Here is a 16,781-nt window from a genome sequence, read left to right as displayed (position 1 = left end):
CAATTGCACAAATGTGGCAAACCAGACCTTTTTTTTAACATGCAGGAACAGGTTTGTTTTTAGATTGACACTTTTTATTTCGCTCAAAGTCATTGAGCAGCCAGTTTTCGACAATGACCAGACTTTCAATTAACTGCAATATCCAGCACAACTGGTCAGTGTCTTTTATTTTTTTTACATTTGAGGCATGTAGCTTACATAACATTAACAGCATTTAGCAGACGCTCTTATCAAGAGTGACTTACACAACTTTTTACAAAGAGATTACCAGGAGTGGGGTTCGAACCCACGCGGACATACGTCCATTGGATCTTAAGTCCAACGCCTTAACCACTCGGCCATCCTGGTACACACAGGATGCTGACAGTCTTATCCGGAATGACTTGTAATTAGTGCACACTAAAGCCTTTTACATGCTCTACGCAAAGACCGCCACAGATTTGGGACATAAGCAGGCTCTCTACTTATATACTATGCATGCTTTTACCTTTTTGTTTTCCCCTTGCCTGTTACAATCTGCTAATCCACAAGATGGCAGTCTAGGCTTGTCTGGCAGGAGTAACCTTGGTGCTGAGCATTTTATTTAACGGCTACCATGGATGAATGCTTGCTGTATACAATGCAGTCTATAAGTATTTGGACACTGTCACCACTTTTGCTGGCTTGGCTCAGTACTCTAGCATTTGAAAAAAAAGTGCTTTCATTTGAGAGTATTTATATCCATGTTAGGTGATCCATGTAGGAATTACATCCCTTTATATATGTAGTCCCTTCATTTTAGTGGAGCAAAAGTAATTGGACAATTGCCTGCTCAGCTGTTGCTTGCCCAACTACATCAGTTAATAAAAAAGAAAGCTAACAAAAGGTCTAGAGTTGATTTTAGGTTTGGAATTTGCATTTGGAGTGTGTTGGCTGTTGTCTCTCAACATGAGGACCAAAACAGTGTCAATGCCAGAGGAAAGCGGGCCACAGTGAGGCTGAACATCAGAACAAATAAGAGATGCAGCCAAAAGATTTGGTGTGTCAAAAGCAACTGATTTATTTGTGGGTAGGAAGCAAGACTACCGTGGCGAGTTCAGCAGTAGCAAACAGCCTGGTAGGCCAAGGAAGACCTCACTGCTGAATGACCAAAGAATACCAAAGACTACACCAGCTTAACCTGAAGTGGTTCACCATAAGATGCAAATCACTGGTAAGGCTCAAGAACAAAATGCACATTATAAAAAAATAGAATTTTGTAGCATTAACCTGTATTAATCTGGGTGTTAACCGGTGCACATACAGTACATGTATATATGCTTGCATGTTTGTATACAGGCATGTATACATCGTCTATGGGGCGACATAGCTCAGGAGGTAAGAGCGCTTGTCTGGCAATTGGAGGGTTGCCGGTTCAATCCCCCACCCCGGGCATGTCGAAGTGTCCCTGAGCAAGACACCTAACCCCTAATTTCTCTGGTGAATGCGAGGCATCAATTGTAAAGAGCTTTGGATAAAAGCACTATATAAATGCAGTCCGTTTACCATCTGTGCATGATGTGTCGTGCTTGGTGTGTGTACATACAGATAAACACTTTTTATTCAGTTTCCAGGGGCAAAAAGGTTTCCACTCAATATGGCTTGACAAGAAGAATGAAAACGCATTTGAAATATACATGTGACGGTTTTTCTGCAATTCAAACTAGGCCACACCTCCATCTGGTGGCGAAGCTAGAACGTTACATACGCGGCTAATGCTAGTAGAGTGGTTGTGACAATGGTCATACTCTGTTGTACGGCACACTGTGTGTTGTGTTATACAGTCAGCCTTTACAGACGATGTGTACATATTCAACGTATCTAGCTAACAATACCTGAGTTTCATATAAATCCCTCCTGAACGAGGTGGCACCATCGAGATATGGCACCAATAACACAAAAATAAACACTAAATCGAACATTTCCTGTTCCTCCTAGTTCAGAGGTCAAGGTTCAAAAATTCCGTTATCTCGTCTGTGATTGGTGAACAGCAGGTGTGTTCGTATGCGATTGGTAGTTGGGTTTACACCTACTCCTCCACAACTGTATACGGGAGCAAACAAACGCAAGGTCAGGATAGAGACTTTTTTCTTATCTTAGCGTCTTAATTCAATAGACAACTAATTTTTATCAGACCACATAAGTTATTAATAGACCCACATGCCAGAAAAACTATTGAAAGTCGTCGATAGTTTGTTATGAGTTTATGTTCGCTTGCTACAGAATCAGTGCTGTGCCTAGCGCTAACAATTGTTTTAGTCCACGACTTTCCCTTTTTGAAACATTGACTTAACCAGCGGCTATTTTTGTTATATATTTACACCGATGTCTTAGCATTTCTCATGAAGTCCATTTGGTCATTTGGCTAATCTGGTCAGCCACCTGAGTTAGCTAACGTTCACCTAAGCGCAAGAAGTAAATATTTACCAAGCCGACCAAGTACAGGTACAATGCTAATTGTGCCATGTATAAAATGTTAGCCAGCGTATCTGAACTTAACCGTGTCTCTAAAATTTTGCTTCAATTTTCCCATAAGTATTCGCGTGCTTTGCATGCACTTCGGTTTAAAATATGATATATGTCATTGCCAAATAGTTAGATTGCATGCTTTCTTTCACACATAGTTGTACCTCACTGTCTGTTTTTTTTCCTTTCCCAAATTGAAAGTGTGTGTCCAACTTGGCAAGCTTGCCGAATTACCTGCACTGCGTTTTCCACTATTTACAGTTGTCCATGTCAAGGTGAGCGGAGTTGCACGACGCCAGTTCGCCATGCTGACAGCACGGAGTGCCTACGCGGCCCTGGCTGCCAAGCAGCTGCTGAGACCGGCTGGTGCTTCACCTGTGTCGGACGGGCATGTACGTCGGTTCGGGACGGCACCACCTTCGCGACCGAAAGAGCTGCACCCCAAATGGGCCGACTTGGCCAAGAAACAGCTGAAAGGGAAAAACCCCGAAGACCTGATCTGGCGCACCCCCGAGGGTATATCGATCAAGCCCGTCTACACGCGCAGCGACTCCGAGGCGGTGGCCGATGAACTGCCGGGCGTTTTCCCTTTCACGCGCGGCCCATATCCCACCATGTACACCTACAGACCGTGGACCATCAGACAGTATGCCGGCTTCAGCACCGTGGAGGAGAGCAACAAGTTTTACAAGGACAATATCAAAGGTATATCTCACTGTGGGTCATCGCGTGGGTTCATAAAACTGGGGTCGATTTGGGGGTCCCTGGGGGGTCCTCATCCACAGTAAGGGGAATGTTTTCATTCGTTGTGCCCTTATTTTTACGTGTCTTAGACTGGTAAACTGTGTCTGATGTGCGACCCAATGGTAATAATGTTTATAACTATATTATTATATAATTCTAGCAAGCAGCTCTGGCCATTGTACGTTGCTGTCATCATGAGCGACAGTTGTTTTTTGGTTGTCCCCATAATGAGTGACTGTAACTACAGGTATTTCTCAGAATGAGTGACTGTGACTATGGTGTGTTTCTTATAACGAGCAACTGTCCCTGCAGGTGTTTGTCTTAACGAGTGACTACCTAGTGGTAACGGCAGGTGTTCCTCATAGCGAGCGAGGGTAACGGCAGGAGTTCCTCATAGCGAGCGGCGGTAACGGCGGGTGTTCTGTTCCGCAGCTGGGCAGCAGGGCCTGTCAGTGGCCTTCGACCTGCCCACGCACCGCGGCTACGACTCGGACAACCCCAGGGTGCACGGCGACGTGGGCATGGCAGGCGTGGCCATCGACACGGTGGAGGACACCAGGCTGCTGTTCGACGGCATCCCGCTGGAGAAGATGTCCGTCTCCATGACGATGAACGGGGCGGTCATCCCCATCTTGGCCATGTTCATCGTGACGGGGCAGGAGCAGGGCGTTCCCCTGGAGAAGCTGACGGGCACCATCCAGAACGACATCCTGAAGGAGTTCATGGTGCGGAACACCTACATCTTCCCGCCAGAGCCCTCCATGCACGCCATCGCCGACATCTTCGCCTACACCTCCAAGGTACCGCCTCCACCTGTCTGCAGCAGTGTTCTCTTAAAGCCTTTACCTCCACCTGTCTGCAGCAGTGTTCTCTTAAAGCCTTTACCTCCACCTGTCTGCAGCAGTGTTCTCTTAAAGCCTTTACCTCCACCTGTCTGCAGCAATGTTCTCTTAAAGCTTTTACCTCCACCTGCCTGGCGACCCCCACCCTGATAAAACTGTTAATTCTGCACACATTTATCCAGCACCCACTACAGACTACAGTACACCGGCTATTGAACACACTAGTAACTGGAAGCATTTTGAAACTGTGATGTCATTATTATCTCATGGATTTTTATCTGACCTGTCTCAATATTAAATACAATATACCTGACTATACAGATTTAAGAATTCCAAGAATTGCAAAGATGTGTAAGTCAGTTTATTATTTGAAAGTCGAAAGTACGTCTTTATGAAATCTAGAAATATAAATGGGATGTGAAATGGGACGTTTGTAAGAATGTGATATTTTGGCATTGTTGCTTGTGAGCTTGTGAGCTCGGGGAGCTGGTTTTGGGGTAACACCTGTGTCCTTCTCCAGCACATGCCCAAGTTTAACTCCATCTCCATCAGCGGGTACCACCTGCAGGAGGCTGGCGCCGACGCCATCCTGGAGCTGGCCTACACCATCGCCAACGGCCTGGAGTACTGCCGCACCGGCCTGAAGGCGGGGCTGTCCATCGACGAGTTCGCCCCCAGGTAACCCGGCCCGCGCGCAGGTGTGTGAGGGGCGGGGCGGGGCGGGGCTGGGCGTCAGCGTCGTCTGTCTGAACGCGCGGCGTTGTTACTGGAGCTGCCGTTCCCCAGAGCGTGGGGAGAAAATACGCAGATTCAGGCGGGTTCCCCGCACTCTTCACGGTCATTCGTTAATGTGGCTTGTTGCCGTGGAAATTGTCGGGAGTGAAATGGACGCGGTGGATTGTGGGAAGGTTTTTCCTGCTGTAACACAGGAGTAATAAGTTACGTTTACAGAAAAGGGGTGAGCTCCCCTCAGTTGCTCCGAAATCCGAGTCTGACTGGGAGGGGAGGCGTTCAGGCTGACTGGGAGGGGAGGTGTTCAGGCTGACTGGGAGGGGAGGTGTTCAGGCTGACTGGGAGGGGAGGCGTTCAGGCTGACTGGGAGGGGAGGCGTTCAGGCTGACTGGGAGGGGAGGCGTTCAGGCTGACTGGGAGGGGAGGCGTTCAGGCTGTGGTTTTTTGCTGTGCGTTCAGGCTGTCCTTCTTCTGGGGCATCGGGATGAACTTCTACATGGAGATCGCCAAGCTGCGGGCCGCCAGGAAACTCTGGGCCACTCTGATCAAGGAGAAGTTTCAGCCCAAAAACTCCAAATCCCTGCTGCTCAGGACACACTGCCAGACCTCGGGCTGGTCCCTCACCGAGCAGGTGTGTGTGTGAGAGTGTGTGTGTGTGTGTGTGTGTGTGTGTGTGTTTGTGCACGTGTGCGTATGTGTGTGTGAGTGTGTGCGTGTGTGTGTGCAAGTGAGTGAGTGTGTGTGTGTGTGTGTGTATGTGTGTGTGTGTGAGTGCGTGCATGCCTGTGGATAAAGTGTGTTTTTATAGATGTTTATCCCTAAGTTGTTGGAGCAGAGAGAAGCTCTGATTGGTGGTCTCCTCGGCCGTAGGACCCGTACAACAACGTGATCCGCACGGTGATCGAGGCGATGGCCGCCGTGTTCGGGGGAACGCAGTCGCTGCACACCAACTCCTTCGACGAGGCGCTGGGCCTGCCCACCATCAAGAGCGCCCGCATCGCCCGCAACACGCAGATCATCATCCAGGAGGAGTCCGGCATCCCCAAGGTGGCTGACCCCTGGGGGGGGTCCCACATGATGGAGTCCCTCACCACCGACGTGCACAACGCTGCCCTCGAGGTAAGCACACCTGCCCTCGGCCCCACACCTGTCCTCAGGTAAACTGCCCCATACACCTGGCCTGAGGTAAACTGCCCCACACACCTGCCCCACACCTGCCCTCAAGTAAACTGCCCCATACACCTGGCCTGAGGTAAACTGCCCCACACACCTGTCCTCAGGTGAACTGCCTCACACACCTGGCCTGAGGTAAACTGCCCCACACACCTGTCCTCAGGTGAACTGCCTCGCACACCTGGCCTGAGGTAAACTGCCCCACACACCTGCCCTGAAGGGGGTCCATGCTCGTATTCGGGCCCTGCAGCACTCGGTCTGTAGCCTGCAGCGTTTTACAGGCACTTAAATTTCGGGGGATGGACCTTCAGGAGACTGAGCTGGGGGGGGGGGGGGTGCGGGGTCTGATGCTCTGTCTGTCCATCCCGCGCAGTTCATCAGCGAGATCGAGGCGATGGGGGGCATGGCGCGGGCCGTTGCCGAGGGGATCCCCAAACTCCGCATCGAGGAGTGCGCCGCCCGCCGACAGGCCCGCATCGACTCAGGTACCCGCCTCTGGCTCCGCCTCCACCTCCTCTACGTGTACGTGTGTGGGCGGGGCCTCTTCACGGCTCCGCCTCCACCTCCTCTATGTGTACGTGTGTGGGCGGGACCTCTTCAAGTCTCCGCCTCCTTTCAGCAGCCCTGCACAGCGACACCTTAATCCTTCTCTGTTTAGTCTGGCTTAACATTTGCACGGGTCTAAATTAATGTTAGAGTTAGCTTAAAGTTCCCTTATAGAGATGTAAAGTTTGGGCTAGACTTACAGCTCTTGTACACGTGTAAAGGTGCGTGCACACACACACACACACACACACACAGACAGACTAGCTGGAGACAGGCACTCTCTCCAGGTGGATGGTTAAGGTTTGAAATAATTCAGGGCTCAGGTCGTTCAGTCAGCACGTTTTTTAATGTAAACTGAATTAAAATGTAGATTTATGCAATTAAGTCTTATGTAAGGGAAGTCCAGCGTGCCTCTCTGACTCGAAAGCCCGGAGCCTATCGACGTCGTTCCTGCAATAAACTGCATTTTCATGGTTCAGGGGATGCTGAGGTCTGTTTGCTGTCGGGGGAAATCTGGTGCGCTGGTTTTGGGCCCATCAAAAAGAGAAAAATCGTTTTTAGATTGATTTGACCCACGCAGCTGAATGCTTTGTGGCTTCGCCGCTGTGTGAATGAGTCCTGCTGTAGCTCAGGTCCAGAGTCATTTCTGGCACTGTGATGGGATTCTGCTGCATGTAGCACTGCAGTGGCCCTCTGGGCCCAGCAGGGGGCGCCCTAGCTCAGTGGGCCGGTGTGGTGTGGAGTTGGGCACCGCTCAAGTGAGTTTGATCTTTCTGTGCAGATGCCCCCCCCCCCCCCCCCCCCGCCAGCAGACACCCCTCCCTCCCCCCTGTGGTTCACCACGCACCACTGCGCCGCTCGCTGGCTTCCCCATGCCCTCCCGCCGTCCGTCCGTCCCCCCCCCCCCGCTCCAGCCGGGCAGAGGCCCAATCAAAGCAGCTCTCCTGGACCCCCCCACCCCCCCCGCCTCGTTTTGTCATTAATCTCCAGACGGGGGTCAGCTGGTGCCGCGGTTCCCCTCCTTCCCCCGCGTGTTGCCACCGCCGCTGCTGGCGGATTAGCGATGGCGGGAGGGAGGAAGTCCGCCAGTCACGCACGGCGTACTGCCGTTCACGCTCCGCCTGGCTCCGAGCTCCGAAAGGGCCCTGTTGTGTAACGGCTTGTCATGGGACAGGAAAGGAAAATGGCCGTCTGCAGTGCGTGCTAGGCTAATTAGCGCTAAGTGTGATTACACACGGGAGCCGCCTTCTGTAGCATGTAGTCCAGGCTAATTAGCGCTATCTCTGTTTATGGGTTGGAGCAGTGCTCTGTAGCATGTAGTGGTGGCCAATTTGCACTAACTCTGATTACAAGAGGGAGCAGCCTTCTGTAGGATGATGTGCAGGCTGATTAGCGCTAACCGTGATTACAGGGTTGAGTAGTGCTCTGTAGGATGAGGTGCAGGCTGACTTGATCACAGAAGAGAGCAGCCTTTTTCTTTCACAAGCACTAATTTGCGCCGTCCTTATTCCACGTTTCTATTCTCATGCCTGTTCACTTGTCTTTGTAATTTAAGTGGTTCATTTTTCAGAGTATTCAACTCAATCCCCTGAATGTTAATTACAATTTTTATTCGGCCGGTGCTTTTCCTGTTCATGTCGCAGCCGCTCTCATGCTCGCAGTTGCTCGAAGGACTCTTAGCATTGCCGGTGTTTTGTGCTTCCAGGGTCAGAGGTCATTGTAGGGGTAAACAAATATCGGCTGGAGAAGGAGGAGTCCGTGGACGTCCTGGCGATCGACAACACCGCGGTTCGCAACAAGCAGATCGAGAAACTGAAAAGGGTGAGCATCCTCTGTTTGATGCCCTGAGTGTCTGTGATGCCCTAAGTGTCTGTGACGCCCTGAGTGTCTGTGATGCCCTGAGTGTCTGTGATTAGCCTGAGTGTCTGTGATTAGCCTGAGTGTCTGTGATTGCCTGAGTGTCTGTGATGGCCTGAGTGTCTGTGATGCCCTGAGTGTCTGTGACGCCCTGAGTGTCTGTGATTAGCCTGAGTGTCTGTGATGGCCTGAGTGTCTGTGATGCCCTGAGTGTCTGTGATTAGCCTGAGTGTCTGTGATGCCCTGAGTGTCTGTGATTGCCTGAGTGTCTGTGATGGCCTGAGTGTCTGTGACGCCCTGAGTGTCTGTGACGCCCTGAGTGTCTGTGATTAGCCTGAGTGTCTGTGATGCCCTGAGTGTCTGTGATGCCCTGAGTGTCTGTGATTGCCTGAGTGTCTGTGATGCCCTGAGTGTCTGTGATTGCCTGAGTGTCTGTGAGGCCCTGAGTTTCTGTGATGGCCTGAGTGTCTGTGATGCCCTGAGTGTTTCTAAGGAACGCTGGGCCCTGAGGGAAATGGCAAATGATTTACTCCTTTTGATTTTTAATTTCCTCATCCTAGTATGTGCACGTGTACCAACCCCCAAGAGAATGTTAGGGTTAGGGTTAGTCCTGCTGGAACATGTGCTGTTCCTCTGGTAAAGAATGGGTCAGGAACGTTTTTACCTCTGTCAGCTGTGCTGCTTTAATGCTGCACCCTGCGAAAAGAGAGAGAGACCTGTGTTTCTCTGTTTCTCAGGTGAGAGAGACCTCTGTTTCTCTGTTTCTCAGGTGAGAGAGACCTGTGTTTCTCTGTTTCTCAGGTGAGAGAGACCTCTGTTTCTCTGTTTCTCAGGTGAGAGAGACCTGTGTTTCTCTGTTTCTCAGGTGAGAGAGACCTGTGTTTCTCTGTTTCTCAGGTGAGAGAGACCTGTGTTTCTCTGTTTCTCAGGTGAGAGAGACCTGTGTTTCTCTGTTCCTCAGGTGAGAGAGACCTGTGTTTCTCTGTTCCTCAGGTGAGAGAGACCTGTGTTTCTCTGTTTCTCAGGTGAGAGAGACTCGAGACAGCGAGGCGGCGAAGAAGTGTCTCTCGGCCATCGAGGAATGCGCTCGCACTCGCCATGGCAACCTGCTAGCGCTGGCGGTGGAGGCGGCTCGGGCCAGGTGAGGTGTGGTAAGGGGTGGTTTGGTGTGCCGTGGTTTGGTGTGGTGTGGTGTGATGAGGTGGGGGGTGTGGTGTGGTGTGTGGTGAGGGGTGTGGTTTGGTGTGGCGTGATGCAGTTTGGTGTGGTGTAGTGTGGTTTGGTTGTGGTGTGGTGTGATAATGTGTGGTGAGGTGTGGTGGGGTGTGATGAGGTGTGGTAAGGGGTGGTGAGGTGTGTTGTGTGGTGAGGTATAGTCATGGGTGGTGTGGTGTGGTGTGATGAGGTGTGGTAAAGGGTGGTGTGGTGTGGGGTGGTGTGATAATGTGTGGTAAGGGGTGGTGTGGTGGGGTGTGATGAGGTGTGGTAAGGGGTGGTGAGGTGTGGTGTGTGGTGAGGTATAGTCATGGGTGGTGGGGTGTGGTGTGATAATGTGTGGTAAGGGGTGGTGTGGTGGGGTGTGATGAGGTGTGGTAAGGGGTGGTGAGGTGTGGTGTGTGGTGAGGTATAGTCATGGGTGGTGTGGTGTGGTGTGGTGTGATAATGTGTGGTAAGGGGTGGTGTGGTGGGGTGTGATGAGGTGTGGTAAGGGGTGGTGAGGTCTGGTTTGATCTGATAATGTGTGGTGAGGTGTGGTGTGTGGTGAGGTATAGTCATGGGTGGTGGGGTGTGGTGTGATAATGTGTGGTCAGGTGTGGTGTGTGGTGAGGTATAGTCATGGGTGGTGGGGTGTGGTGTGATAATGTGTGGTAAGGGGTGGTGTGGTGGGGTGTGGCCGGACTGAGCGGTCGGCGTTCCCCTGGCTGCAGGTGTTCCGTTGGCGAGATCACCGACGCCATGAAGGCGGTGTTTGGCGAGCACAAGGCCAGCACGCGCATGGTCAGCGGGGCGTACCGCAGCGAGTTCGGGGAGCACCAGGAGATCACCAGCGCCCTCAACAGGTGAGCCGGGACACCGCAGGCACAACATGGCCGCCTCTCCGTCCGTCCTCCCCCGCTTCTCTCTCCCATCTTCTCCATCCTTTGGTCTTCTCCCCTCTCCTTCGTCCTGGTCTTTTCGTTCCTCTTGTGTGGGAGGATGTGGGGGGTTGATTGACAGCTGGTAAATGGAAGTGGTGAGGTGCGATTAAGCTGTAATCACAGTTATCTCCCCAGAATCAGGTCAGGTGTGAACAGGGACGTAGCCGCCATTGAGGTTCACTGAGGTCATTGTCCATTTCCAAAGCCTCTATGTGATTTAATTCTTAAGGGACAACATCAGTTGCGACTCATTTACGATGGGGAAGTGAACATTCCTTAATATTTTGTCAAATTTAAGCCTGATCTAGAGCCACATGTACAGCGTTTACATCTGAATGCAAAGGAAAACCTAAAACTAAAAGGAACCTCACCCTGGCCCAGTCTCTTGACCTCTGTATTTTTGAGGTCCTGGTTACACCCCTGTGTGTGAAGGGGGAAGTGGGTCCCAGGTTTGATGCCAAAACCGGGGAAATCAGAAGGGGATATGGTTATTGGGTCGTCTTGACTGAGACCATCCAATGATCAAGCTCTTCACCCGTCCAGCTGGTTCTTATTTTTTCTGCAAGTTGTCATGGTTACCGATGGTATATAACTCCGGGCCCGATTTACTAAGACCTTAGACCTTTACCGTGCGGAAAACCTTTTAGTGCACTTAAAACCAATAACATCACCAATGACTGCTGCAGAACGAAAAAAAATTGGTCTTGTTACTGGTTTTGTGTGTCCCAAAATGTTTCATGCATGCTGAAGCTCTTAGTACTAGAAGAGCCAGTGTAGAAGTTAAATGATTTGACTGCTGTAGAGCACAGCTGAGGCTGAAGACTGGAGAGCACAGCTGAGGCTGCAGACTGGAGAGCAGAGCTGAGGCTGAAAGGCTGTAGAGCTTAGCTGGGGCTGAAGACTGGAGAGCACAGCTGAGGCTGAAGACTGTTTAGCACAGCTGAGGCTGAAGGCTGGAGAGCACAGCTGAGGCTGAAAGCTGGAGAGCACAGCTGAGGCTGAAGGTTGTTTAGCACAGCTGAGGCTGAAGACTGGAGAGCACAGCTAAGGATGCAGACTGGGGAGCACAGCTGAGGCTGAAAGGCTGTAGAGCTCAGCTGATGCTGAAGACTGGAGAGCACAGCTGAGGCTGAAAGCTGGAGAGCACGGCTGCGGCTCAAGCAGTGGAGCACAGCTGAGGCTGAAGCAGTGGAGCATGGCTGAGGCTGAAGGCTGTTTAGCACAGCTGAGGCTGAAGACTGGAGAGCACAGCTGAGGCTGAAAGCCAGAGAGCACAACTGAGGCTGAAAGCTGGAGAGCACAGCTGAGGCTTAAAGCTGGAGAGCACGGCTGAGGCTGAAGACTGGAAAGCACAGCTGAGGATGAAGACTGGAGAGCACAGCTGAGGCTGAAAGCTGGAGAGCACGGCTGAGGCTTAAAGCTGGAGAGCACGGCTGAGGCTGAAGACTGGAGAGCACAGCTGAGGATGCAGACTGGAGAGCACAGCTGAGGCTGAAAGGCTGTAGAGCACAGCTGAGGATGAAGACTGGAGAGCACAGCTGAGGCTGAAAGCTGGAGAGCACGGCTGAGGCTCTGGGGCTGAGGTTTACTCCGCCAGGGTTAGAAGTGATGAAAGCTACACATGAGCTTCTCCACTCTGCTTTCCTAAAACGAATAAAGAATGCCTGGTGAAAGCTCTGCTTCGTTCTGCCGCTTGGTTTGATAGGGTGCATATGGGGAGGCGAGTGGCTCATTACTGTGCGATTAGCATAGCATTGTGCGCTCATTCGGGAGGGGAGATTTCTGCGGCTAAATCAGGCAGCCGCCGCCATTTCTGGTGAATGAATAAATGGATGAGCTGAAGGGAGAGAAAGTGCGCTGCCTTTCTCCCTGTGTTTAACCCCTTCGCGCAGATGCCACGTCTGGCCAATCCTCGTCCATTTAGTGGGTGTTCTATTTTAGGCTTTAACTCTCCAGATGTGAGCATTGCAGAGACTTGGAACCAAACGGCTTAAATGAGGCAAGACAGTCATACCATTTAAAAATATGAATTTAGATGAGATTAAATTCATTATTCATAAAGCTAGAAGTAAAAGTGCCACAAATGCAATTATCTTGGCGAAAATACAAAAACAAAGTGGTTTTCCTTCAGTTTGAAATGAAATACTGAGAGATCGCATATGTATTACAGGTAAAACTATACGTGTCCTGGAACTGTACGTGTCCTCTAAGTTAGCATGTTCAGCTGCGGACCCTGTTAGCGTAGCGTGCTTGGTCAGTAGGTGGTGAAATAAAGGCTAATCAGCATTAGCATAAAATCAATTTAATGTGATGTAATGTGCAGGGTGTTAAAGCCAGTGGTGTGTCCATTAAATACTCACTACATGCTGCTGTCTCTCCTAGAGTCGTGGAGTTTAAGAAGCAGGAGGGCAGAAACCCTCGCCTCCTAGTGGCCAAGATGGGACAGGACGGGCACGACAGGGGCGCCAAAGTCATTGCCACGGGCTTCGCTGACCTGGGGTTCGACGTGGACATTGGCCCCCTTTTCCAGGTGTGTGTGTGTGAGTGTGTGTATAACTGTGTGTGTGTGTGTGTGTGTGTGTGTAACTCTGTGTGTAACTGTGTGTGTGTGTGTGTAACTCTGTGTGTAACTGTGTGTGTGTGTAACTCTGTGTGTAACTGTGTGTGTGTGTGTGTGTAACTCTGTGTGTAACTGTGTGTGTGTGTAACTGTGTGTAACTCTGTGTGTAATGCACAGACTCCCCTGGAGGTGGCGCAGCAGGCTGTAGATGCTGATGTGCACTGTGTGGGGATCAGCACCCTCGCCGCCGGACACAAGACCCTCGTCCCCGAGCTCATCAAGGAGCTCCGCAACCTCAACCGGCCCGACATCCTGGTCATCTGCGGGGGAGTCATCCCTCCCCAGGTAACACGCTTTAATCAGCCCAGGTAACGCTCTTTAATCAGCCCAGGTAACAAGCTTTAATCAGCCCAGGTAACGAGCTTTAATCAGCCCAGGTAACAAGCTTTAATCAGCCCAGGTAACACGCTTTAATCAGCCCAGGTAACAAGCTTTAATCAGCCCAGGTAACGCGCTTTAATCAGCCGAGGTAACGCGCTTTAATCAGCCCAGGTAACGAGCTTTAATCAGCCCAGGTAACGCGCTTTAATCAGCCCAGGTAACGCTCTTTAATCAGCCCAGGTAACGAGCTTTAATCAGCCCAGGTAACAAGCTTTAATCAGCCCAGGTAACAAGCTTTAATCAGCCCAGGTAACGCTCTTTAATCAGCCCAGGTAACGTTCTTTAATCAGCCCAGGTAACGCTCTTTAATCAGCCCAGGTAACGAGCTTTAATCAGCCCAGGTAACAAGCTTTAATCAGCCCAGGTAACAAGCTTTAATCAGCCCAGGTAACGCTCTTTAATCAGCCCAGGTAACGAGCTTTAATCAGCCCAGGTAACGCGCTTTAATCAGCCCAGCTAACGAGCTTTAATCAGCCCAGGTAACGCTCTTTAATCAGCCCAGGTAACGCTCTTTAATCAGCCCAGGTAACGCTCTTTAATCAGCCCAGGTAACAAGCTTTAATCAGCCCAGGTAACGAGCTTTAATCAGCCCAGGTAACGAGCTTTAATCAGCCCAGGTAACGCTCTTTAATCAGCCGAGGTAACACGCCTTAGGTAATGTGCTTCAGTGAACCTGCATGACAACTAGTAGTAATAATAGTAGCAGCAGCATACACAGTAGTATTAATATTATTACCATTGTGGGTGACTCTGACAGTTCAGTCTTGTTGCTAACAGAAAGTGGTCCTCAGTGGGCTGGGTTGGGCTGCTCTGATTGGTGTACTGCTGGCTGTTGGCATGGTGAGGGGGTGGGGGGGCCAGTGACCTTCCTTAGCTCCAGGGGTGACTCACGGCGATCAGGTGACCAGGTGTCTGGTTCTCACCCTCCAGGTGTAAGGTTCCATCAGCTCTTAATTGGGCCTGATTGCCATTCCAGCTTCTGCTGAATTTAGCATCAGTTTTAGACTAATTGGGTAAGAGTGTCGGGTTTATTTACGTTTGAAAAGGAATGTGAAGATTTTCCATTAGTGTTTCTAAGCAACCCTGTGTTAATGAGAGCTAAATCTCCAGTGGTCTCATTTTAATCGAGATTTTGCGAGAACAGGATTAGAATAGACATTTGATTTAATAAATAAAACATTCGATTTTATTGTGAGAGAGTTCTTATATTAATATCCAAAGGGTTACTATGGGATGCCATTGCACATCAACCACTTTATTGAGTGAGGTGTGATGGAAGAACTTCTGAAGGGTTTCTGAGTCACACAGCAGCTCCCCCCCCCCGGCTCAGCCCCAGGCGGTCCTCTCCTCTCCTCTCCTCTCCTCTCCTCTCCTCTCCTCTCCTCTCCTCTCCTCTCCTCTCCTCTCCTCTCCTCTCCTCTCCTCTCCTCTCCTCTCCTCTCCTCTCCTCTCCTCTCCTCTCCTCTCCTCTCCTCTCCTCTCCTCTCCTCTCCTCTCCTCTCCTCTCCTCTCCTCTCCTCTCCTCTCCTCTCCTCTCCTCTCCTCTCCTCTCCTCTCCTCTCCTCTCCTCTCCTCTCCTCTCCTCTCCGGTGGACCGCGAACGCAGAGGTCCGGCACGGTGAAGCGGCACAGCGACCGCGGCGTGGGAGAGTTCCGCGGGCGCGCCACCTCCTGGCCCAATGTTCCGGGCCTTTCCGCTCCGTCGCTCCGGCTCCCGGGCTAATCCCGTTCGGCTTCGGGGAGCAGAGCTGCTCTGATTGGTCCACGGGGCAAATGGCAAGGGGGCGCGCGGGTAGCTCTGTGTGATTTGGGGCTCGGGGGGTCATCGAGCAGTGCCCAGTCCCCCATGGCGATAGCTCGTGTGTGTGTGTGTGCGTGTGCGTGACGGACGTGTGTGTCCTCTGGGTGCGTTTCAGGATTACGAGTTCCTGTATGAAGAGGGGGTCTGCTGCATCTTCGGCCCCGGGACCCGCATCCCCCAGGCGGCCGTCGAGGTGATCGACAACATCGAGAGGAGCCTGGAGAAGAACCAACAGACCATCTGAGAGGGCGGCCATTTTACAGATCGATCTGAGACCGCGGCGATTTCACAGTGTCAGAGACGGCGACCATTTTAAAAGCATCGAGTTTCGCCTCTCACCTGTTGCAAAAAGGATCACACATCACAGAATCCAGGCCTACAGCACTTCACTAATGATGCTGCATATTATGATTTCTCCAAGTTTCATACGTAGGAAATAGGCCTATCAATAGTGCCTGTTGATTTATTTAAATAAAATTTAAAAAAAAATTTTTAATGTAACATCTGGTTGAAATGTAAATCTACTTGAGTTGAGTGAAATGTATTTCAAGCTGTCGAATCTTTTTTGGTTTTGGTTGGTTTATAAATAGTTGATTAAAAGAACTTTATTGGGGGGGGGTCTGTTCTGAGATGGTGGGACAGATTGGGATGAGGCCATCGTATGGCTGTTACAGACGGTACAAAGCAAATGCGGTCACATCACATGAAACCTAAATTGTGTCCTTCAGTTCTACTGTCTAGAGGGGGCCAGGGTTTACCATCAATAAAATAATGTTCTAAGATTGGCTTTTTCTTTCTTCAAGAAGCTAGTGAATAAATTACCGGTGTGTTTAAGACTTACCAGTAATTCTGCTGTTTTATTTTCCAGATTGTGTTTTTCCACACGCGGTGTTCTGTGTCAGTGAAATGACCGATTTGGGGTTTTGTGGCCAAATCTTTTCGGCTTTAAAAGCCGTGTGTTTTCTAGGCCGTGGAGTGGAGCGTCCCATTTAAACCGGGATTTAAAAAAACATCCTGTCTTCCCGTCTGAGCGGGCCTAGTTTGAAGACCTCCTTGTTTTGAAAGCTGAGCGGGAGAAACGCTCGACCGGCCCTGAACCCTTGAGCCGGTGGCGGGTCGCGGAAGCGTCACCGTGACGCAGCGGGCGACCCCTGGATAAAGGTCGGGGGGGTTCTTTTTTTTTTTTACGTTAAAGAGGCCAGCTGCAGTCGACGTCTCGTTTTGTTGACCTGCTCGCTCGCTCGCTCGGCCGTTGTGGTAACACCGGGCCTTTCAGAAACAATCCGTTTTAATCCTTTATTTATTTCCCCCGGTGGTGCCCCGCGCCACGCCGCAGACTTCTACATTTTGCTCATTAGCGCACCGAGACTTTTCCCTGGCGTCCTGTGATGTGGGGAACATACTCTACATGGCCAAAAGTATGTGGACACCTGACATCCATCATCTCATCCGAAACTATGGGG

At 50.8% G+C, this 16,781-nt stretch overlaps 1 protein-coding gene and 1 non-coding gene across 2 annotated transcripts; one reads left to right on the top strand and one right to left on the bottom strand.

The window, feature by feature from the left end:
* Window positions 1–265: 265 nt before the first annotated feature.
* Window positions 266–348, bottom strand: trnal-uaa. The gene has a single exon. It is a non-coding gene; the product is annotated as a tRNA-Leu (tRNA).
* Window positions 349–1,998: 1,650 nt separating this feature from the next.
* mut (methylmalonyl CoA mutase) lies at window positions 1,999–16,158 on the top strand. Its single transcript, XM_035422575.1, has 13 exons — window positions 1,999–2,088; window positions 2,746–3,189; window positions 3,661–4,028; window positions 4,591–4,748; window positions 5,262–5,433; window positions 5,673–5,921; window positions 6,349–6,460; window positions 8,227–8,342; window positions 9,404–9,519; window positions 10,307–10,438; window positions 12,899–13,046; window positions 13,254–13,421; window positions 15,434–16,158. Exons 2-13 carry the CDS (start codon window positions 2,790–2,792, stop codon window positions 15,560–15,562), a joined length of 2,268 nt encoding a protein of 755 aa, XP_035278466.1. The 5' UTR covers window positions 1,999–2,088; window positions 2,746–2,789; the 3' UTR covers window positions 15,563–16,158.
* The last annotated feature ends 623 nt before the right edge of the window (window positions 16,159–16,781 follow it).

The sequence above is a fragment of the Anguilla anguilla genome, chromosome 6 (genome assembly GCF_013347855.1).
Source record: "Anguilla anguilla isolate fAngAng1 chromosome 6, fAngAng1.pri, whole genome shotgun sequence".
In the NCBI taxonomy this organism is placed as follows: domain Eukaryota; kingdom Metazoa; phylum Chordata; class Actinopteri; order Anguilliformes; family Anguillidae; genus Anguilla; species Anguilla anguilla.
The sequence above is the reverse complement of the archived record's forward strand: the minus strand, read 5'-3'. Positions and strand labels throughout refer to the sequence as shown.